The 23,208-nt window shown below is 30.9% G+C and overlaps 10 protein-coding genes across 10 annotated transcripts, besides 4 other annotated features; 5 read left to right on the forward strand and 5 right to left on the reverse strand.

Annotated features, from left to right (window-relative positions):
* The first annotated feature begins 252 nt into the window (after positions 1–252).
* Positions 253–280: a terminal%2Cinverted (terminal inverted repeat of MuDR-2_TvMULE3 transposon ID:TVAGG3_0277730).
* Positions 253–2,224: a mobile genetic element.
* Positions 2,195–2,224: a terminal%2Cinverted (terminal inverted repeat of MuDR-2_TvMULE3 transposon ID:TVAGG3_0277730).
* A 1,294-nt stretch (positions 2,225–3,518) lies between these two features.
* Positions 3,519–4,879: a mobile genetic element.
* Positions 4,880–6,671: 1,792 nt separating this feature from the next.
* On the forward strand, positions 6,672–7,212 carry TVAGG3_0277750 (uncharacterized protein; the record flags this gene model as incomplete). Its single annotated transcript, XM_001316610.1, has 1 exon — positions 6,672–7,196. One exon carries the CDS (start codon positions 6,672–6,674, stop codon positions 7,194–7,196), a length of 525 nt encoding a protein of 174 aa, XP_001316645.1.
* A 482-nt stretch (positions 7,213–7,694) lies between these two features.
* TVAGG3_0277760 (pseudouridine 5'-phosphatase protein) lies at positions 7,695–8,440 on the reverse strand (the record flags this gene model as incomplete). The annotated part of the gene is made up of 1 exon (XM_001316609.1): positions 7,745–8,428. One exon carries the CDS (start codon positions 8,426–8,428, stop codon positions 7,745–7,747), a length of 684 nt encoding a protein of 227 aa, XP_001316644.1.
* Positions 8,441–8,908: 468 nt separating this feature from the next.
* TVAGG3_0277770 (uncharacterized protein) lies at positions 8,909–10,405 on the reverse strand (the record flags this gene model as incomplete). Its single annotated transcript, XM_001316608.1, has 1 exon — positions 8,921–10,399. One exon carries the CDS (start codon positions 10,397–10,399, stop codon positions 8,921–8,923), a length of 1,479 nt encoding a protein of 492 aa, XP_001316643.1.
* Positions 10,406–10,873: 468 nt separating this feature from the next.
* TVAGG3_0277780 (ribonuclease inhibitor domain-containing protein) lies at positions 10,874–11,865 on the forward strand (the record flags this gene model as incomplete). Its single annotated transcript, XM_001316607.1, has 1 exon — positions 10,882–11,820. One exon carries the CDS (start codon positions 10,882–10,884, stop codon positions 11,818–11,820), a length of 939 nt encoding a protein of 312 aa, XP_001316642.1.
* Positions 11,866–12,000: 135 nt separating this feature from the next.
* On the reverse strand, positions 12,001–13,610 carry TVAGG3_0277790 (MIP11318P family; the record flags this gene model as incomplete). Its single annotated transcript, XM_001316606.2, has 1 exon — positions 12,168–13,595. One exon carries the CDS (start codon positions 13,593–13,595, stop codon positions 12,168–12,170), a length of 1,428 nt encoding a protein of 475 aa, XP_001316641.1.
* A 249-nt stretch (positions 13,611–13,859) lies between these two features.
* On the reverse strand, positions 13,860–14,684 carry TVAGG3_0277800 (uncharacterized protein; the record flags this gene model as incomplete). The annotated part of the gene is made up of 1 exon (XM_001316605.1): positions 13,860–14,669. The coding sequence occupies one exon, from the start codon at positions 14,667–14,669 to the stop codon at positions 13,860–13,862; it is 810 nt and encodes a 269-aa protein (XP_001316640.1).
* A 960-nt stretch (positions 14,685–15,644) lies between these two features.
* On the forward strand, positions 15,645–16,835 carry TVAGG3_0277810 (transmembrane protein 151-like protein family; the record flags this gene model as incomplete). The annotated part of the gene is made up of 1 exon (XM_001316604.1): positions 15,645–16,835. One exon carries the CDS (start codon positions 15,645–15,647, stop codon positions 16,833–16,835), a length of 1,191 nt encoding a protein of 396 aa, XP_001316639.1.
* A 312-nt stretch (positions 16,836–17,147) lies between these two features.
* TVAGG3_0277820 (protein ubiquitination) lies at positions 17,148–18,050 on the forward strand (the record flags this gene model as incomplete). Its single annotated transcript, XM_001316603.1, has 1 exon — positions 17,148–18,050. One exon carries the CDS (start codon positions 17,148–17,150, stop codon positions 18,048–18,050), a length of 903 nt encoding a protein of 300 aa, XP_001316638.1.
* A 304-nt stretch (positions 18,051–18,354) lies between these two features.
* TVAGG3_0277830 (Ankyrin repeat family) lies at positions 18,355–18,612 on the forward strand (the record flags this gene model as incomplete). Its single annotated transcript, XM_001316602.1, has 1 exon — positions 18,355–18,612. The coding sequence occupies one exon, from the start codon at positions 18,355–18,357 to the stop codon at positions 18,610–18,612; it is 258 nt and encodes an 85-aa protein (XP_001316637.1).
* Positions 18,613–19,467: 855 nt separating this feature from the next.
* Positions 19,468–22,770, reverse strand: TVAGG3_0277840 (spectrin binding; the record flags this gene model as incomplete). Its single annotated transcript, XM_001316601.1, has 1 exon — positions 19,468–22,770. The coding sequence occupies one exon, from the start codon at positions 22,768–22,770 to the stop codon at positions 19,468–19,470; it is 3,303 nt and encodes a 1,100-aa protein (XP_001316636.1).
* Between the last annotated feature and the right edge of the window lie 438 nt (positions 22,771–23,208).

Consider the following 23,208-nt stretch of genomic DNA (forward strand, 5'->3'; position numbering starts at 1 on the left):
TGTCCCTAGTAGTTTTCATTAAGTTCTGGAAATAATGAAAGTCATAAACTTTGCCATGGTCTCTGTCCCTAGTAGTTTTCATTATCTCACAGAGTTAATGAAAGTCATACTTTCTATCAGATGAAGCATGCAGATGAACATAATGAAAGTTAGTGAATTTGCCACGAGTTATGAATAAAATATTGGCATATTAGATGAGATAGCTGATGAAACAGATGAAGATAAATTAAATCATGGACTTTGCCACACTCTGAAACAATAAGAATTACCGAAAAAGTGACAAAACATCAAAAACAGGGAGGGGGTCTCAATTTTTATTACTTATATTATTTTACAATATTTATATAAATACTCTTTATAATATATTTTACTATAAAATTATACCTCAAATTCAAATATTTAAAATATTATTTACATAATTATCTCAAAATTATATTTTTATATATTATTTTTCATATGTATAAATCATATAATCTATATCTATGCAAATCTCATCTAAAATTTTTTGAAACAAACCGCTACCATTTTATAATGGTCCATCTTAAATTCATCATAAATTCTGGTACATGTTAGTACCAGAGTCTTCAAATCTCAAACACTCTGGTACCAACATGTACCAGACGCGAGTTTCCAATGCCCTCGTACGATTTTCTATTAAGATCTTCTTGAATGAGAAGGTCTTCATAGAAACTCGTACGAGGGCTTCTCTTTTAAATACTCTGGTACCTGCTGGTATCGGAGTCGACTTTACAGCCCTTTCCCCAATTTTGAAGCTGGGGAAAGTTTTCAAGCAATGAAAGGGAAGCTCTCGCTATGAGGTGAAAATCTAGAATTTTTACCTCATAGCGAGTAATCCTTTGTTAATTGCTTGAAAACTTTCTTCAAATTATCAAAATTTCGAGGAAAGTTTCCTTGCTTCAAAGTAGAGATGGAGCCCTTTGAGCCACTGCAATATAGGTCAGTGACTCAAAATACTCCATCTCTACTAGAAATCGCCAAAATTTGGGTCGCAATCTTTGAAATGCGACGCAAGTTTTGGCAATTTCGCGAGGGACTTGCTCCATTTGGTGCATAGATTCACACTCTATGCACCAGATGGAACAATTCTTTCGCTGACAGCGGGAAACTTTGTCTGAATAGTTTAACATTCAGACAAAGTTTTCCGCTGTCAGAGAGGGAATGGAAGGGTAAGAGGTATATATTCATAATGTATACCTCTTACTCTTCCATTCCCTCAAGAAAGTTCAAAAACTTGGGTGCAATCAGTTCTGATTGCACCCAAGTTTTTGAACTTTATATAAGGAATTGTTGGCTATGATGTACTGATTCATGATCAGTACATCATAGCCAACAATTCCTTCGCAAACAGTGGGAAACTTTGTCTGAATAGTTTAACATTCAGACAAAATTTCCCGCTGTCAGGGAGGGAATTAGAGGGTGGGAGATATATAGATAGACTATAAATCTCTCACCCTTTAATTCCTCAAGAAAGTTCAAAAACTTGGGTGCAATCAGTTCTGATTGCACCAAGTTTTTGAATTTTGTATAAGGAATTGTTGGCTATGATGTGGATAGCCGCTGCCAGACCAAATGAATTAACCGTTGTGAATAACGTTTCTGAATCTTTATTTAAAAAGATAAAATATCACGATTTTGGCTGCGTTAAAAATCAAAGAATTGATGTTTTTGTCAAAAATCTTTTAGAAGAAGTTGCACCCAATTACTTTTATCGTATTAAAAACGATTTACTTCAAACAGGTTTTATTCCTTCAATTAGAATTCGCGAGCCTCGATTGACAGATTATAAAACAAAATTGAAAAGAGAAGTTCAATCACGTTTATACCAAGTATTAAATTTTGTTCAGAATCAAGAAGCCAATTTGAATCCATTAAGATTTTTATTGGAAAATGCTGAAGAAAAACTTTCTCAAATAAATGAGAAGATACAAAATTCAATTACATATTTAAGATCGTTTGAAATTCCAAATGAATTGTTAGATACGTATATGTTAGAAATTAATGAATTTTGTTATAATTCTCCAGATTATATTTTAGAACATTTCGAAGAATTTTTAGAGGATTTCAAAGAAAAGAATAATTTAATAGACTAAAAAATTTATTATTTTTATTTATTGTGAATTTTAAATTGTCACTTTTTAAGTGTTACTCCCTATTGAAAGTGTCACTTTTTGGGTGTCACTTTTTCGGAAATTCTTATATACTCTGAATAAAATATTGGCATATTAGATGAGATAGCTGATGAAACAGATGAAGATAAATTAAATCATGGACTTTGCCACACTCTGTCCCTAGTTCCTCAAAATCCTTGACAACGTTGCTTAGAAATTTTGGTTCAAAACCTCATCTGATTTTAATCTGTTATGCTACCTGTTAAGTTTCGCGAGATTATAAATGTCATGGAGTTATATAAAAAGGAGGGACAGCTAGGGACACTGGAAGTACTTGTAAGGCTATCTGTTAAGATTGCATGAAATACTAAAAGTCATGAAATCCATTATCGCTGTGCTAGCTTCACCTTAGAGTAAAATGACGACTAAAGTCACTGAAGCAATGAAGCAAAAGTTTTTGGTAGAATACATTAAATCAGGAACTATTCCAGAAGGTTTTTACATTCATACTATGAAAGATGGTAGAGTTCAGTTTAGAAAGATAAAGCAACCATTAGATAAAGAAGGAATTTTGAGAAAGATTAAACTTCATGAGGACAACATTGCTGAACTTAAGAAGAAGTTATAAGAGTTGAAGAAAGCAGACGACAGTGAGGAATAAAATATTTCGTTAGTTTTATTTTTACTGAAAATTTTTATTTGGATGTAATGACAGAACAAAAGCAACTCATTCGAATTCCACAGTATAACAAACATACATTTAAACATTTATTCTTCCTTCCTGAGCATAACATGTTCTTTCAAATACATCCGAGACCAGTTGACTTTTCATTGACTGTGTATAAAGATAGAAATAGTTATATCATTAAACCATACGATGACGAAGGTAAGTTATGTAAATTGTACGTTAAGAAGTTAGAGAAAGTTTATGGCTTCAAGTATGACTACAATAGGGTTAACACTGATGATGAAGATATTGAGGAAAATTTATGAGAACGTTAGTGAGAACGTTAGTGAAGTCGTTAGTGAGAACGTTAGTGTGTACGTTAGTGAGAACATTAGTGAGAACGTTAGTGAAAACGTTAGTGTGTACGTTAGTGAGAACGTTAGTGAGAACGTTAGTGAGAACGTTTATTTTTTTCATGCACGTGTATTGTGTCGCGGGGAGTTGCCATGGGCAATGACCTGCGCACAATATATAATGTACAGAGAGGTGAGATGAGGTGGTTTATGTGATAAATACTTTACGTGACAGAACAGTTTAAGGTTATTAGAAATATTGCATCTGCGATGTAAAATATACGTTAGTGGTTTTGTAAAGTGTCAGATTGACATATCATGAGTATGGTGGAACGCAGTGCCACCGTACTGATGAATTGTATACTAACTACATTAAATCATCCAGATTTTAATTCACCCACTCCAATTCAAACTAATTTTGAGCAAGCCGATACAAATCAAGGTTCAGATGCTCCAATTCGCTCCGAAAATTCAAATATTGCAGACTCTACAGATTTAGAACCAGAAAATCAAAACCATCCTTCTACAAATCAAATGTCTAGTAATCTAGAACATAAGCTGGACCTTCTTGATCATATTGAAAAACAATTATCGAAAATGCGCTCGTTATTGGGAATTCTTCCTACTACAAATGCTATTGTTGGGCCGTCAAAACAAGTTTCAGTTAATAGCAAGCAAAATTCTGAAAAAATAAGAAAAAATCTTCCATAACAACAAAATCAAACAATAAAAAACAAAATTCATCCGACAATCCTCCTAAACGTAAAGCTCCTATTTCGGAAAGGATTCTCAGCGATAATAACTTATATTTTCAAGTTCATCGAAAGAGATCGAAAAGCAAACGTTCCACATCTACAGAGAAAAAGAATTGATATATGAAGTCTAATTCCTTTTATAACTACTATATTTTTATTCTTATGACTAAAAATAATATATTATTTAACAATTTTCATTTTTTTCTTTTAACAATTTCGTTTTATTTCCATTTATTGTTAAATGATTTTTAGTATACACCTTTCTTTGTTCATCTTCTAAATACAATTTATTTTTTCTTAGATATAATTCTATTCATTCAATTCGATCGTCATTTTTCAGTACATGGTCGTAATTTTCAATTATTGATCGCGATTTTACTTCAGAATTTGTTCGCAATATTGCTTATCAAAATTATATCTCTATTCTCTCATTTCTGTTTAGTCAATATCATTACACTCCTATTGTCTAATAACATGCTATTAATTTTCTTAAAATTAAAAAAAAAATATCAACTTTTAAAAACAGAAACTTAACATCCTTAGGTCAATGGATTTTGATGTGAGATACATTTAATCTGTTTTTCTTTTTTTATTTTAAATAATTGAATATTTATAGTTGTTATGGGTCTTACATCATGTAAAACGAATTTTCTTAAAGTAAATTTACTTTTTCTTCAATCTTTCTTACATATTTATTAAAAAAAAAATTATCCAAAAAAAGATGTTTTAGAATGAAAAAAAAATAGAAAAATCTTCATTTATAGTCTTTCTTGAATGTATACGTTTTGATTTTTTTAAAAAAAAATTCAATTTCTAGAAAAATCGAGAAAAAATCATTTTCTTCTATTTTTAGGACGCCATACCCATTGAAATCTCCTCTCAGGACGCCATAAACTATTCAATTATGGTGTAAACTTCTCAAATATTGAATAGTTTACATCAGGACGCCTTAGGACGCCAACCCTTTACGCGCCCATCAAGTTCAGTTCGACTATGTATGTAGTAATTCCTCAATAAAGTGCCAAAACCCTATTAAAATATATGAACATTTTCAACATTTTAATGTTTTTATTTAAAAATTTGACGGAATATGAGCTTCAAACAATTATTATGTAAATAAAAATAATTAAAGATATGTATTTATTCGTATTACAACCGTAGTAAGTCGATTCTTCCTTTCTTCTACTGAGTTTTGAATTTGATTTCGAATTGTAAAGAGATTCAAAGGGAAAATACTAGCGGATAAAAACTACCTCCATGAAAGGGTCATAATGGAGTCAAGTTGTATTTTTTGATATTTTTTGCTTTTCGAGCCTAAATAGGTAGCCAAGATAATGCCTAAAAATAAGGTTCTAAATTCTGAAGTTTACATGATCCTCTTGTGTGCACCCTTAATTTGTTGAATTTTTCATTGTACTCAGATTCTTTTTACAAATATAGCGATTAATGAAGAGTGCAGTTATGTTAATCAGATAATAAAAATGCGAATGGATCATCGCTATTCTCCTGTGGTAGTAATTTATGTTTTATTAGCTAGATATGATAAATGGCTAATAAAAATATGAAATATTTGATCCTAAATATGAGAAGCTCGAAAATGAATCAAGTAATTTCTTCAGACTTGTCAAAAAGAAATGTCATAATGGAATTAAAATGATGTCAATTTGAAATAAATTGGGTTTCTTGACAACAAAAATTTGAGAGCGAAAGTAGGTTTTAGAATTGAAAGTATTAACGAAAATTTGATAGGAAATCATTAGGCATTATGTTGTAATCATGAATATCTCAAAATTATAATTTGGGAAAACTGTATCATAAAAACTTTGGGATGATTAAAATTTTTACGAGTGAAAATTAAATTTTAGTTAAAAATTATACTAGTTAAAGAATAATAAAACATTAATAAGAATTGAATAGAAAAGAGATTTGTAAAAAAAAAGATAAAGATCTGAAATTCAAATTCAGTAATGATTTAGATTAGGCATTAGGCATAGTTGAATAAAATGAGCAAAAAAATTAATTTAGACGTGATTAATTATGAACGAAAGTAATTGTTGGTAAGATAATTAAAATTAATAAAAATTTAAAATGCATAGATGCATAGGGAAGTGGTGACAGCATTTGGGAATTTCGTTTTCTCCGATTTTACGTTGAGATTGATTGAAATATTTTTAATTGTATTGATATCCTTGTTAAAATATTATAAAAATAGTTCAAAAATTAATTAACGAGTTACATTCAAAATGATTTTAATTGAATATTAATATGTGGCCGGATGTAAATTATTCAAATATGATAGGCTGTATATGCGAAAATTTATCCAAGTTATCAACGTTTAAATTCTCACAAAAATAAAATTCAAATCTATGAATATATTTTATAATGAATTGTCATTCTTCATTCTCTAAATCAATTTACTTAATAAATCATTTCTTTCAAAATTCAATATTTTATTATAATATCCAAATATGATCGTTTAAATATTTTATTTCATTAATATTAAAATGTTGTGATACAATTCTGAATTGAATAATTCCTTTTGAAATGTCATAACAAAAATTTTGAGAATCCAACGATCTCGAAACGAAGAAGATTCATTACTTTCATTATAAATGCCCAATTCCCTAAAATTAAGATCACAAAATTTTCTGGACTATCAAAACTCCTTCGGCGGATTTTAATAATATTATTATATATATAACACATATCAAAATTTAATTTAAAACAACAGTCTTCTCAAATTGTATATTTTGAAATTCATAACTCAATGAACAATCCAATACACTATTCGCTCCAAGATGCTATTAATGCATTGGACGACGAAATGAAATTTAACACTGGTGGTTGGCATTTATCTAACATATCCAAAATCAAAGAAGCTTCAAATACTTTCCATTCAGAGCAAACGAAAAAATTCATTTTAGTAATTGTCCATTATATGAGGGGTCCTTATGCTACATCCCTCATCAAGTTTAAACTCGCGCAATTATTGAATCTCCTGAACTCATATAATGTCAGCGGATTCCATGAGTCAATTGATGAATTACGTCAGCAAATACACTCTTCTTATGAATTTATGTATGACTCTACATTTAAGGAAGCTTCTCAGCAAATGATTCGCCAATTAATTTCAACACCTAATGTTGTTCGAGTTCAACCAAAAGTCCCGGTGAGAACATATAGAATTAAGACATCAACACCTGTGGCAAAACTTGCCCATAATTTTACACCTCAAACCGTTCAATTGCATAATGCAATGAGACAAACAACACCACCTCCCCAAATTATATGACTTTATTAGTATGTTTTTTTAATACCATGATAAACATGTTTTTAGTTATTATAATAAATTATTTTTTATTAGTACTTGATATCCTCTTATCGAAATGAAAATACCCTTAATTATCCATTTTGGTATTCAGTAAATGCATTACGACTACAAATGAGAAAATAAATTTCAAAAATAAATGGGCAAAATTGTAAATAATGATTGGTCGTAAAAGAAATTTAAACTATATATGAAGCAATTTAATAAAAGCATGATGATTACTGCGAATAATTATTGAATAATTTCGGCAATCGAAATAAAATGTGTGTTCAGTGTTTTAAATATAATAAATCATCTCTAATGGTAAGTGCTAGTAAAATAGTGCTTGAAAACAAGCTTCCAGACAATTTATTAATTGGAAATTTTTGTTGTCAGTGTCCTAATATCGTAATAAGGCCATTTCAACATGTTTTAGTATTATAAGATCAAAAAAGTAATAATTCAATAATAATATATAATACCCTTTATCTCTATTCGCATCCAAATATAATAAGGTCTACTTTGCTAATATTTTAAGCGACATTTCCATCCTTATTAATGAACTTGTACATCGAGAAATCAAATTGTTCAAGAGAATCCAACATAAGTGTTGGTTTAACACCGTAATCATCTAAAAGTTTCTGATAAGGAAGGGATTTATCTGGAACCATGATGCATTGCATTCCTGCTGAGATAGCAGCCTTAACACCGGTTGGAGCATCTTCGAAGACAAGAACTTGTGTTGGATCATCAATTCCGAGTTTCTTCATTGTTGTAAGGAAGATTTCTGGGTTTGGTTTGCCGTGTGTAACTTCATTACCGCATGTAGATGTATCGAGCATATCAAGAAGATCCATATTCTTTGTGCATTTGGCTTCAAGGTTGCATCTGTTGCTGCCTGTAGCAATACCGATTGGTACACGCATTTCATGGAATTTTTTAACTAATTGCCTAGCTCCTGGCATGAGGTCTGATTCTTTCAAAAATCCGTTGAGAACAATATCGAATTTCTGCATCCATTCAATTGGATCTCCTTCGAGACCGAAGCCTTTCATCAAAATTTTGCCGCAAGTTGGGCCTGTTGTTCCCATGATAGCAAGATGAAGATCTTGTGTAAGCTCATGGCCACTGTAGTGCTTGATAGCCTTTGCGAAGATGCCTTCAGAGTCAATAAGAAGTCCATCAACATCGCAGATAACGCAACGAATTGTCTTCATTCAAGAAAAATTTTGCTCGGCTAATGTAAAATTTCAGAATATTTTGATAGTTTTTTGGAAAATCTATAATGCTTATGCTATTAGGCATCGTTTCCCATTATCAGTGAGTCGCCTTTTCATCGTTTTAATCGTAATGGTCTAAAAATGATTCCGTTGAATCTTCTCAACCGATTGAATTTTTGGATGTATTTCGTAAAAGATTGAAAACGAGCAACATAATTTTGTTGTTTGTTGATTTCCCTGATGACAAATCCTCAACTGAAATGAGCTGTATTTGATGGAACTCCTTATAATCATGATATAAATAAATTTTGGTAAGTAAAATTTATCAAATGAAGATTGAATGTGTCTTCTTTAACCTGTAGTGTTTTTTGATTGGCCTGATAAACTCCATCACTATGCTGCTATCAGGTATATAGCAATCAACGGTAAACAAGAGTATGAAATATCAAAAATAACATTTTTAATAATAATACAAACAGAAAATACAATTTATTTAGGAAGGGGTCTTGGAGTCTTCATCTTTGTAATCGATTTAAAATCGATCTTAACATCAAGACGAGGTCCTTCCTGTACTTTTGATGCTGAACTCATAGGACGACGCGTTGAGTGTCCTCTATGCTCTACGAATGGAATCGTGACCTTAGGATTCTTAGGAGAACTTGCATATCTAGTTTGAAGAGATTTCTTTGTTTTCTCGTTCGACGATAGCTCCTTTTGATACTCTGATTCAAGGAGTTGTTCCTTTCTTTCTCCGTTCTTTATCAAGCACTCTTTCTCCCTTTCTTGTTTTTCAAGCAAATTACTGTAAGCAACTTTCATTGCTTCAACTGCTCGTGCTCTAGCGGCTTCTGTTTCTTGCTTTTCGAGCTCATCGGCTATAGATTTAAGATGTTTTGCTTGATCAAAATCATGAGCAAGAGCAAGTTGACGTTGCTGCCTCTTTAACTGTAAAAGATGTGAACTTGGCTTAGAGAATTGTTGCATTGTATCTGGGCTACCCCATAGAGCTTGAAAATCTTCGATTTGACGCTGATGTTCTAATTCAAGAGCCTTTTGTCTTCTTTCGACTTCTTGTTTATGATTGTCTAGCTTCTGATGATATTCTTCTGTAATCTGTGACTCTCTGCTCTGTACTTGTTCCAAACGATATTTAATTTGTTGTTTTTCATGAGAATTATCATATTGAGCACGATCTTCATTAAGTGTTTTAACAATGAGTTTAATAGCTTCATCTATTTGAGAAGCGTAATCGTATTCTTCAGCATCAATTGCTTTTGTATTTTCTTCACGAGCATAAAACAGGAGATCTTGACATATTGATATATCTGGTGCTGTTTTCTTTTTAATTGTATTTTTGAGTGCTGCATCAAGATCTGCAGTTTTATGGGTGTATTCATGTATATTTTCGCAAAATGATGGTATCTTTGGCTTCTTCGGTTCTAATGCTGCAACAAGTAATGGATTTTTCTTTGAATTCTTGTCTTCTGAATCTTCTGATTTGTTTTTCTTGTCATTCATTTCAGCAAGCTCGGATTTAAGATCAATTTGTAACATTTCATCTTTTTCTGGAGATGCATCATCTTTATTTTCGTTTGTTTCTTTGATTATTTCATTATCGGTAGGTTCGGGTGAATTTGTTAATATAACTGGAGGGAGTATTGTTTGTGAGTTCTTGAATTCAATACTTTCCTCTGCTATTGGTATTTTCGATTCATTTTCTTTGGTTTTTAATTTTGTACTCGAATTTGGAATTGCTGAATCTAAAGATGTTAGTAAAACATGTTCTGACATCGGAATTTTCTTTTCATTTTCAGACATAGGCTCCATTTTGGCATTATCTGAATCTACATCGCCAAAAGTGCTATTATTAAGAATAGGACTAAATGCTTCATCTTTTATAGCTAAGGATTCATCATCCTGTACTGTTAAATCTTGATCTTTTTGAGTATCTGCTTTTATTGATGACATCCTAAGTTATGAAAAAATACGTTTTTGAAATTTTGCGAGCTCTGTTTATTTTTTATGAATTAATAATAAAGATATTTTCATATCATGTGTTAAACTAGCTTATTTTAGGAAAATTTTAGTTCTATCATTGATCTTTTGTCTGGAAATCAGCACTTGAAACGTATTCTATCTACACATAGATATAATGTAATACATATGAATAGGTTGTATAGTTCTGTGTTCGAAAACTTGAGATAATTCAAATTTTTGATTAAATTCTTTGAATTAGACTTTGTAAACAAGTCCTTTGATCTATGCTTTCTTCTCAAATGCGTGATTCATGAGATATCAAACATGAATTTTATTATTTATTTGAAAAATTTCAAAAATATTAATATAATTTGGAGAAATTTCTTAGCATGTGAAGGTCTCTTTAGATATTGATAATGGTATAGATAAATATAAAGTATAAAAAAAAGTTAAACGACAAGAATAAAAAAATCATGCTCTCTGCTGACGCTCTTCGCCAATTATCACAAGGGAGCAACAATGATTATATTTTTGACTTTTCCTTAATACCATCTGATCGCTATGAAACTTTATTCAGGACTTTGCAAAAGTTTTGTTTAAATAACGTTGATGTACTTGGATTTTCTTGCGACGCTATCTCAAATTACGCAGGAGCTAATGCTCATCTTCCAACAGATATTATGCATTCAATCGCTAAAAATAAAAAGAGTTACATTCGAAATATGGTTGAATTACTTTGCTACTGCGTTCCAAAGAGCCCAAAGATCACAGAACTTCAATTTTCTCATTTATTAATAGCAGGAGAATATCTTTCAAGAATGGCGGGCTCATTTTCTCGTTCAAAATCATTAAAACGTATTATAATTTGCGATTGCAATTTAGATGATGCAGGAGCAGAGTCTTTATTTAAATTCTTAGATCCAAATAAAATAGAACTCATTACAATTGAAAATTCAAATATCTCTGGACAAATTATCCCAGAAGCCATTAATTTTGTACAAAGAAAGTCGGTCCCTAATGGTGGAATAATGGAAATTAATCTTAATGGAAACCAAATTTCGCAATCTGATTTACTTAAATTAAATCAAGCACTACATCCTCTTTCTAAGCAATCAATTCCTTCACAATCTATTCCTAAGCCATTTATCGACGAAGTATCCCCAGAAGATCTTTCTGATGAAGCATCTTTTCCAGATAATCACGAAAATGCTATTCAAGCTGAAATTGCGGCTCTGAAGAGTGAAAATCAAATGTTACGTAATCAAATTAAAGCTTTACGTGAAATGAAGGCATCATCTGAAAATAACGGTTCAATTTTCGTTGTTGGGACAGGTGCTCCACAATTTGTTAGTTATCTTGGTGAAGTTGAAGAAAAATTACTTGCTATTGATCAAAATACCAAATTTATGTAATTTTTATTTTTTATTTTGTTGAATAAATGTATATGATTTGTTTAATTCCTTTTTGAATATGCGTAAGTTTAATTTTATCTGTATTTTTGATATATCTTAAAGAAATTAGTGGAAAAATTTCAAAATTTAATAAATTAAATGCAATTATGTAGATTATGCATCATTGCATAATATATTACTCTTATGTATGACATGATTTTATTCATTATTTATCATTTTCACTTAATTATTTCTACTTATAATGTAAAAATCTTATAATATTAAAAGTTTTAATCATAAATTTTCATGTAGAACAAGTGAATTAAATAAATAGTTTTATTTCGTAAAACAAAAACAACAATAATCATTTAATGCAACAAAGCATCAGAAAGAGAAGGAACAGGAGCATTCTCTGCTTCCTTCTTCTCCTCAAGTCCATCATTGACAGTTGAATTAACCAATCCAGCCAAACCAAGCTTTGGAGAATCTTCTTTTTGTTCTTCTTCTTTATTCAAATTGTCAACAGCTCCAGAAAGAGCTTTTTCTCCAAGCTGGAGCTCTGATGGCTTTTGATCTTGCTTTGGTTCCTCTGGTGTGTCATCAACTCCGTTTGCTTCGAGATTTCCTGAATTAATTGGAAGTTTTAATGAAAAACTTTCGTCCTTTGTATCATCAACACCATTGGCTTCAAGTTTATCATTATCTAAGCTTGGTTTGATCGATAAACCGCCAACATTTTGATCTTTTGGTTCAGAATTGTTATTTTCTTCATGATTTGCTTCTGGTGTATCATCAACACCATTTGCTTCGAGGTTCTGATCCTGAATTTGTGGTTTAATGGACAAACTTTCGTCTTTTGTATCATCTTTTCCATTTGCTTCGAGATTCTCTTCATTTATGTTATCTTTGAGTTCGCCTTTAATGGAAAGTGACATATTTGTGTCCTTTGTTTCATTTTCGTTTTGGATATCCAATGAATCATCAACTTTGATTGCTTCTTCTTCAATTTCGTGTTTGATTGAAAGACTGAAGTCTTGGTCATCGTTTTGTTGCTTCTCTGGTCCGAAATCGTCCTTAAGATGATCTTCAATTTGATTATGAAGAGAAAGTTGATTTTCGCTATCTTCAACGTCATATCTCTTATCATCTGTTGTTGGCCTTGGTGGTGGTTCGTGAACTTCGTACTGTTCTTCGTTCTGAACTGAATTTCTGCTTGGTCTGTATTCTGGGCGAGCTGTTGACGGTGGTTTTGGTGGGTAGATGTTGGCGAAGTCATCATCCTTCTTGTACGATTGGCGGCGAGCCGATTGTTCCTGTTCATCAATTTGGATAATCTCTGACATTGGAAGTGTTTGTTTATATTCGGCATTCTTGTGGAGTTGATACTCATGATCAAGTCTATGCATGTACCAATCATTTCTGTTGAGTAATGGACGAGATTGTTGTATTGCTTTGACAATTTTTGCGTTTTCTTCAGTTATACGGAGCATCTGTTCTTTCTGGAAGCGTCCTTGAAGTGTGTGAGGGCGTCCTGGTGGCTGGGCACAGTAATGTTCTTCACGAAGAATTTTATCAAGTCTATGGACAAGTCTTACATTTTGATTTTGGATTGCAAGGTTGTGTTGCTTTTCAATTTCGTATCTTTTGAAATTTTTGCCGATTGAATTTGGAGTAATTGGTTGTCTCGTGTCAATTGATGGTTTAACATTCTTAAGAGCATTCAGATGTTTTTGATAAGCTCTATCTCGAGCTTTGCGGACACAAATTCGGCTGACTTCAGGCGGAGCTCTGTACATCGAAATATATCAACGGATTTGACAGAAAAAAAAATGTAAACATACAGAACTCATTTCTTATTTAAAAATAAATATCATCATATGTATAATATATTTCCTTTTGAGCAAAAAAAGTTTTGAGAAATAAATTTATAAAATTAAAGCAAAATCAAATTCCTTATCGCAAATAAGTCAAGCCAGTTTGTAACTGAAATGATGGTAATGAAAAGAAGTCTTTAAAAAAGTCAAAATAATATTTTATTAAAAAAACAAATAAAAAAAGAGTTATCCCATAATGTTTTGTACAAGAACTTGTGCGATATCGGGATTATTAGATGGCTGGTATTCCCAAAATGATTCTTGTTCGCCTTCGCTTGCAAACGGATTAATAAATGATAAAACCATGAAAATTTTGGATGAGATACTATGGCAACATCCTCCTTCATGATGATGAACTGTTGGTTGTGTCATTCCTTGTGTTAATTGAGTTGGTTCATTAATCTTAAGTAAAACTGCTGTTGCCTTGCCAACAACGTCTGTAATAAGCATATTATAGTCACGTGGTATTAATTTCTGTGAAAGAATGACTGTATATGTGTGATTTGGTCCGAATGTTTCATCGAGCCATGCAAATAGGGTTTTAAGTGTATCAGGCTGATCAAATTGCTGAGTTATGAGTCCATTATCTGTTCTTAATGATATTTTAATTGGTTTAGCTGGTGTATCTGTAACTTCTGTAATATTTTCGTCTTCTTTCTCAAATGCACCGTAATTTAAGCTTCCAATATACGAGGCAAACTCTTCTGGCTTAGGATAGTGACCGACCCATTGATATGAGATGATCGAAGAATGAGATCCGAAAACATAGATTGCAGGAGTGCTCATTATCTGGAATTTTTGTGCAAAATACTGAAAATCGTTGAAATCTTCGGGAATTTTGATTCTGTGTACGATAGAATTTGTTGGTAAGGTTGATTTTACTGGAACTGAATTCCAAAACGTGTCTGCATCAGTTGTTGCATCCTCTACTGCAACAATAAGCAATAATTCAGGATAATTCTCCTTTTGATTGAATGCATCTTGAATACTTTGCATTTTTTTCAAAAAAAAAATCTTTATTTCTTTGTGGTGTAATAACCCTCAAAATTTTCGATTACAAAATTTTGTAAGTGCATTTCGATTAGTTTAAAAGAATCCATCTGAGAAATAAACCCAAATCATACTAACAAATTTCAAAAAATCTCAAAAATTTAATCAAAATTCCTATAAATCATGCATTTCCCTTAATTTCTTATTGCACACCATTGCTATTCTACTTTTGGTTGCACAATTTAAGGATGTCGCTTGGGAAACAGTTGGAAATCAGGCCAAATATTGTGTATCTGGAAAAATGTCATTAAACATCCTACATGTAACGACAAAGGCTAAAGAATCAATCTAACGTCATACGAAGGAAATGAATTGAATTGAATAATGGCAAATTTTCCCTCAATACGCCTTACTCACAAACTTAACGTGTCAAATACTAGTATTTTATTCTTATGCTTGTATTATCATTTGTTTGATATTTAAAAAATTCATAATATCAAATCATGATTTTATCATTCATCTATTAAATATCTTGCCTTTGGAAATAATAACAATGGAATGTAAATGAAAAGCATTCTTACTTAAAAAATGAAATTTAAAAAAAAAACATTATTTCTGGCAATCTTGCATATAATAGCACCTATTTGTATTCGCATTATCAAATATTTGGAATTGTTATGTGATCAGAATACCTTGTTTTAAGAGGGCTCATTACAATGTTGTATTCAAAAAAAAAAATAAAAACCGCAAAATCACACCAAACAAAACATCGTAATTTAAATTAATACAATCTGATAAGAATAATTAATGAATAATACGGATCTAACTGCTAATTTATAACGTTCAAGCTCTAGGAAGAATAGAAGCCTTAGCGAGTCTTTATCATAAATAAATCGTTTAAATCCTGATCTGATACTCTCAATTTTTTCAAAGTTTTTGACAACAAAAATTCAAACATTTCATTTTCTGTTCTGATCAGAAATGAGTTGGCCTTTCTATGTTGCAGGTGCCCTTATGATCCCTAATATTATTGCTGAAATGATCCCACTCTGCCGCAAAAAAATACCAGCTTCACCATTTGTTTTTCTCAACAGTTTAATATTAAATATCGGCTTTGGATTGCTTACATCGCATGTTACTGGTGATGAAATGCTTCAATACGCATCCTACATATGTCTTGCAGTAGGAATATTCTTCTTAGTTTTACCATTTGATTATTGTTGTTGCAACACATGGTTTGATGGTTGTCATTTTGCCGTTGGGAAAATTTTTAATGAAAGGATTCCACGCCAGGATTTTATGAAACAGATGTGTGGAAATAGGGCTATTCCTCCTGTGATAATTGTTAGTGCAAAAGCATATCATGAAGAAACCAGAACAGAATATGAGACAGTTACCGATTCTGATGGGTCTACTCACACAGAAATTAGAACATATACCGATACAGTAGTTACATGGCGAAATTCTCAGCGATTTCAATATAGATCTTGGCAAGAAGATTCGAATTCAATCCGTATTAAAGAAACAGATGTTGTTCATGCCGTTTGTACAGTGAGATATCATTTAGACGAGTCAGGTAAAGAATTACTTCATAATTTTGATAAAAAGATGTACAATGAAGCATTAAGGCATGATATTAAAGCTTCTACCAGTCGCAAAATTCAAACACCGAACATCAAGCATAGCATTACTGGATATGTTTGTCACGATGAACCTTGCGAAACTAAATTCTATCAAAGCTGTATTGGTCGCTTTCTTTGGATCTTTTTCACTATGATAGGATATCAATTAGCTTATGAATCCCGTTGGGCATCATCTGGTGAGAGAATGCATCTTAGACTCATTAAACGAATTTCAGGAACTGAAGGAAAATATCGCTGTAAATATAATCAGGATGATAGAGTTGCCGCAGAATCCACATTTAGAATAGAAAATGATGTGTCTGCATTAAATTCGCCATTAATTATGTCATATGATACACCAAATATGGATCAATCTTGGCTGAAAGATGTACCATTTACATCACCATATCAAAATCAAGCTGTTGATCCTGCGCTTCAGCAAAGCACAACCCAATCATTATATGTTGCCCCACCTAGTAATGTTGTAACATTTTCTTCACAATATGAAAATAATGAAAATGAAATGTCATTAAAGAATGTAAATACATGATCTTATTTAGTATACAACTGTGAAATATATTTGAGATAAAACTTTAATATATATACATGAATACACATTCTCATTACAATAAAAATTATTCAAAATTTATAAATCATGCATTTTTCTTATATTTTGATTGCAAAATAAGTGTATATAAGATTTTCAATATGGTAATATTGATTTTATAGTGATTTTTCCTTTATTTAAATTTCAAAAGAATACGAGGCCAATTTTAAGGTTAGCTATACTAAAATTTGATTTATGTTTGAAATTTTTAGATAGTTTTTGATTATTAAACAAAAATATAGTCATTTTTGAAAAATGCGATATGGATCAGACCCAAAGCCTGTTTTAAGAAAGAAGAGATCGAATAAAGGTGTTCTCAAACAGGATTTACAATACAAGAGTATTGTTGAATTGAAATTACTAGATCAATTACAAATTTTTCAGGATATTGATGATATAATACGCAATCAAACACCAGAAAACATTGATGAAACCTTCAATAAACTCAAAGATATCATCACTATCGATGAAGATCTCATCTATTACATGTATAACGTTCTTGGTTATTACACTTACCTGGAAGATGACGATCATAAATATGACAACCTTGAAAAGCTTCTTTCAACAATAAAGGAGCCTGAATATAACAATAATTTCAGCACTCTTTTTGAAAGTGAGATTCCTTCAACGAAAATTCGAGAGATGTTACGAGGGGACAAGATAGAAGTATCTAAAGATATACTTACAAACTCGAATTTAAAGAATGAAAGGCTTCTTGAAGCATGTTGTCTCGATGGAAATGTAAATTGTCTTAATTTCTTTCTTGATAATGGTTATTCAATTCCCAAAGACTTAAATAGATGCGCCGCAATTGGTGGAAAAATGGAAATTATTAAAATTCTTGAAGAAAAAGGGGTCAATTTTAATAATTGTTTAGAATGCGCAATTGCAGGCCATAATCATGAAGTTGCAGATTACTTAATGCAAAAGTATACCTGCGAACCGATTGATGGCCAGGCATGCTTATTTTATTTCAATTTCAAAGGATATTGGTTTTGCTTGCAAAATAAGTTAGAAACAAGGAATGAGCTTTGTTTACTTATTGCTAAAGGCTATAGTCATTTCATTGATTATATTTGGACGACTGATATTTATAAATTCAGTATTACTGATTACTTTGACAAATTCTGCGAATTGAGGGATTTCAAGAATCTTTAAAAATTAGCTGAACAAAAGCATATTAGTGACTACGATAAACTTGAACTCTACAATAAATTATACGAACATTTTGATGCAGATTTGTTCAAGCAATTTGTTGATACTATTGGTCCATTTAAATTGAGAGATTACGAGAGTTTTTGGGATACACGTCCAAACCCTGTTTTAACTGCTGCACAGACTGATAATTTGGAAATGGCGAAGTTCTTGCTTGATTTAGATTTCAGTCCAAACATTGGAATTGGATATGAATGGGGTAATGTTGATATAGATGAAATTCTTTTTTATTTCCAATGATGAAATCATGCAAGCTGATTTTCCTCTATCAATTGCAATCAAGCATCATAATGTGGAAATGGTCAAGTTACTTTTGTCTCATGGTGCTGATTTAGATTGCTGTATTGTTATTGACGAGGAATATCAAGCTCGTCTTCAATATATCTGCACTCACTATAATTCTCCTTCTGTTGAGGTTCCATATCGTGACATGATATACATTGCAAAGAAATATGGAACACCTGAGATTCTTGCTTTAATTAAATCAAAAAGAGATAAAGAATAAATAATTTATCTATAAAGAATAAATTAATTTAAAAGATTTTATCAAAGTATTACTGATAGATAGAGTTATTATTTCATACAATTCTTATCTGTTTCATGTAAATATCTTTCAGGAAAATGCATTAATTAACAGAATATAAAGAAATTTTTAAAACGCTTAGTCATTACGACAACATGAAATATTAGTGTTGTACATGGTGTTCAAAAAAATGCGCAAAAACTATTATTTGAAATTGAATTTGCATATTTTTTTACGTATCTGAAAAATTTTGGAGCTGGCCATTATTCAAAATACATTAATAGAGAATTCCAACAATTGCGTATGCAAAAAAAATATAAAAGAAAAAATTAATTAATTTTTGACTTCTTTACACCTTTTGATTTTTAATTACAAATATAATGCACAGATTGAATTTAAAATAATCGTTTTTGCGCCTTTTTTTGCACTTGTAGGAAAACCCAAATATTATAATTATAACATTTTATGTTTTATCATCAAATTCGCGTACTTTTTCCATTAAGTCACTTAAGGGTGCACTACGAGGATTAAAAGTTATCAATTTTTTCTGAGAGTTTTATCAAAAGTCTTATCCTCCTAAATCATAAAAAATCATTTTTCATCTATATTTTATGATTCAATTTATAATTTTAATTTTGGCTGATAAAAAATGTTAAGAAAAAATAACACATTTTAAAGTAATGATCATTGTTAATATCAAAACAGCAAGAATATTTAAAAGAAGTACTTAATAAAATTGGATTAAAATTTGAAAAATGAAAGATATATGTTTTAAACAGTAAGTTTATTCAGATGCCAGGTTTATAGTATTATCTCATGCTCAATGTCAAAAAAAAATTAGATTTCGAAAGTATAAAGAATTTTTTTTCGAAAAGGAGGATTAAAAAACCGTAATCCTCGTCGTGCATCCTCAAATTCAAAACCATAAAGTTTTGAGAGTTGAAGTACTTCTTTATGATTCATAAAGCCAATCCTCTTCTTTAGACTCTTAATAATTTTTTTATTTTTTCCATATGATGCATAATTTAATGCCGTATTTCCCATATTATCCTTCCTATAAATATCAGCTACTCTTCTCAAGTAACCATATAAGAATTTGCTTGATGATGTGCAACTAATCATAAAGGGTGTTACGCCATTTTCATTTGCAATTTCAACATCAGCACCATTCTCTATCAGATGTATTACAATCATTGGGTTATCTGTCAAACATGCTAAGAATAGAGCAGTTTCATGATACACATTTGTTAGGTTGATTTCTTCCTTTCTCATCCTTAAAATAAGCATTTTAACAATTTGTTTATCACCAGCTTCGCATGCAAACATCAGTGGTGTATACTGATGTTTTCCAAGTAATGAAACATTGGCACTATGCTTAAGTAATAAATCAACAATTTCTCTCTTTCCGCTAATTGTTGCAAAATGAAGTGCTGTCATTCCTTCCTTGTTTTGATCATCAATCTTTGAATCATCTTTGTTCAAAACTTCTTGAATAAACTCATTAAATTTGGTAGATTGACATGCTTTCATTAGAACGTTGTTTCCATCTTCATCAGTAATAAAAGGATCAGCTCCAAATTTCAAAAGTTTTAGAAGCAACTTAGGATTTTGCAATTTAATTGCATAATGCATAATATTTTTGTCATTATCTCTAATGAACTTTTTTGCATGATCATCAGTTGCATTCTCAAACATTTGAAGTAGAACAGATGGTGTTAAACTTGAAATTTCACTGAAACTAAATTGTTCAATAGTCCTTGAAAAATTAAACAATTCATTAGCAGTATATACTTCTGGATTTTCGTTAATAAAAGTATACAATTCATTAAGAGATGCACCATTGTTATACAGATATTGGCACATTTCAATGTTTCCATTTAATCCAGCAACAATTATTGGAGTCAAGTTCTTGTTATTTTTACAATTAACATTTGCACTTTTTTCAATTAGAACTTTCAATGATTCCAGCTTTGAATTTAGAACTGCTAAAAATAATGGTGTGTTTCCATTGAAATCTCTTTCTTCAATAGTATCTGATAAATCACAAAGTGTTGAAGTGATTTTACCAAATCCATGCATACTCGCATAATGCAATGCTGTTCTATTTGATGATTCTTCTTTTGTATGAACATCATAATTCTTACTAATCAAATAAGCCAAAAGATCATAACAATCATGAATTGCACAAAGCATTACACATGTTTTGCTTGAATTATAAACAATTTGGGTCATTCCATTATCAATAAGCATCTTACAAAAATCTTGTAATTCAAAGTGTTTCACGGCATATTTAAAGATATCATCCTTTTCAAAATCTTTTGTATTTTTATATGCACCGAGTTTAATTAAGTCGAGTGCCTTTGGAATATCTCCTTTTTTAATTGCTACATAACATTTATGATTGAGATATATTTCTGGCATTGTGCTCTCATCCTGATATTTATCAAGAAATAATGGTTTTCTATGTCTACGTCTTGGTTTTTCTTCATCATCAGATATAAAAGATGAACTTTCTTCATCATCAAATATAAAAGGTGAACTTTCTCCATTATCAGATACTGTAGATGAATTTTCTTCATTTACGTCTTCAAATTTTGGAATTTGTTCAGATATTGGTTTATCATTAGAATAAACTGGTTTTTCTGTTACATATCGATAAAAAACCGAGTAATCCTTTAAATAAAGAACTTCATTCATTTGTTGTATTTCAGTTTCAGAATATTTCTTGAATTCTGCATCTTCATTTGCATTATCATTTTCGAATCCATATTTACTTATCAATGCACAAATGAATCTGTTGTCTTTGCATTTTCTCCACTCAGACCATAATTGTTCTTTGAATGGATACATGCATTTAGTAGAAATTGTTCTTCCAAAAGATTCGGCATTGAAGAATTTCCCAAAGTTTGTTAGATCTTTTTGGATTGCGCATGTTACAAGGAACTTTGCAACTGATTTCTTATCAGAATAGAAAGGATACAAGAAAGAAGCAAGTTCATTAAATTCATTAACAATAGCATTGATATAAGCATTTCCATATTTGTTTTCAACATTTAAATCAACTCTTAAATCAATTAATTTCTTGCAAAACTCTAGTTTTCCTTTACTTGCTGCGAGTATCAATGGTGTTGTACCATCCATCATAGGAGTATCAATCGTCATTGCCAGGTCAATAAGTAATTCCGCATTATTATCATCATTTTCAATCAAAAACTGACAAAGAAGTGGAAAATTCAAAGCTCTAAACGCCAATGATTTGAAATTGACATCATGAAATGCCTTAATAATATCCATTTTCCTTTGTTCAATGCATGTTACAATGGCATTCCTTATGTATTCGTTGTTAAACGTTTCAAGATTTACTGAATTAATTATTAGTATAGCAATTTTACTTTCTTTAAGTTCTACAGCATATTGAAATGGTGTTTTGAACTGATTGTTGATATTTGTGATATTTCCTCCGTGATTTAATAAAAATTTAATTCCTTCAACGTTGTGATCACGAATTGCAGTGAACATTATTGTTTCACTGTTCTTGTCTTTCACGTTTATCATGTTGTATTTCGTAACTAATAACTCGAAAATATTTGATGAACCGGTTTCATAAGCGAAATGGATAAATGGCTTACCATTATGATCTTTCTGTTTGTCTTTCATTGGATTTGCTATTAATGCTTCAAAAACTTCGATATTAGATGTTTGAATTGAATATTTGAAAATTTCGTATTGATCTTGTTCACTGAAATACTGGAATACGGATAAAATAAACTCAATTTTCTTATTTTCGACTGATTTAAATATATTCAGTTTATCTTCTGTTTTTGAAATCAAAATTGTCTTTAATGAAGGAGAGTTGGTAATATCTTGGAAAAACGTGGTATCTCCTTTTGAAAAGATCTTATTAATATCGATAGATTCATATGTTGCATTTAATTGACTTGAATCACTTTTATCATCTGGGGAATCTAATGGAATGAATTCTAGTGAGTGCTTTTCTTGAACAGGCTTTGTTTCATTTCCGGCTTTTGGTTTTTCTTCTTCAATTATGGAAAGAGAAGGATCTAAATCTACTTTACAATTGGAGACTTCATCATCTGATGATAAATCATGGGATGCATGATCTTTATCACTTGGTTTCATTAAAATATATTTTCTACAAAAATTTTCGACTTTCCCTTCAAAACGATACGACCCAGAATTCAAATTGAAAAGGTGTAAAATATCGATTATTTTTCTGAGAAAATTTGAGAGGACAATTCAAAAAATTGTAATTGTTCCATCACACTAAATTCAAAGGAGAATTTAAAAATCCAATCTATTTCAATGTAAATAAATCCATAATGGGTGTTGTAGTTGATGAGTAAATTTGGGAAGCGAAAAAAAAATTGTAATTTTAAAAAATTTATTACCCAGATTTTCCTTACTTTTACCACCTCTCTAAAGCTGGGGACACCGCCTATCGTTGGGAGTAGCTCTTAAATAGAACCACCAAGGGTATTTTTCGAACTGCCGGTGTAGTGTAGTGGAAACATCTGACATAATGGTTCATTATGACAAGGTTTGATTCCCATTTAGCCA

Source organism: Trichomonas vaginalis, chromosome V (assembly GCF_026262505.1).
Source record: "Trichomonas vaginalis G3 chromosome V, whole genome shotgun sequence".
Lineage (NCBI taxonomy): Eukaryota > Parabasalia > Trichomonadida > Trichomonadidae > Trichomonas > Trichomonas vaginalis.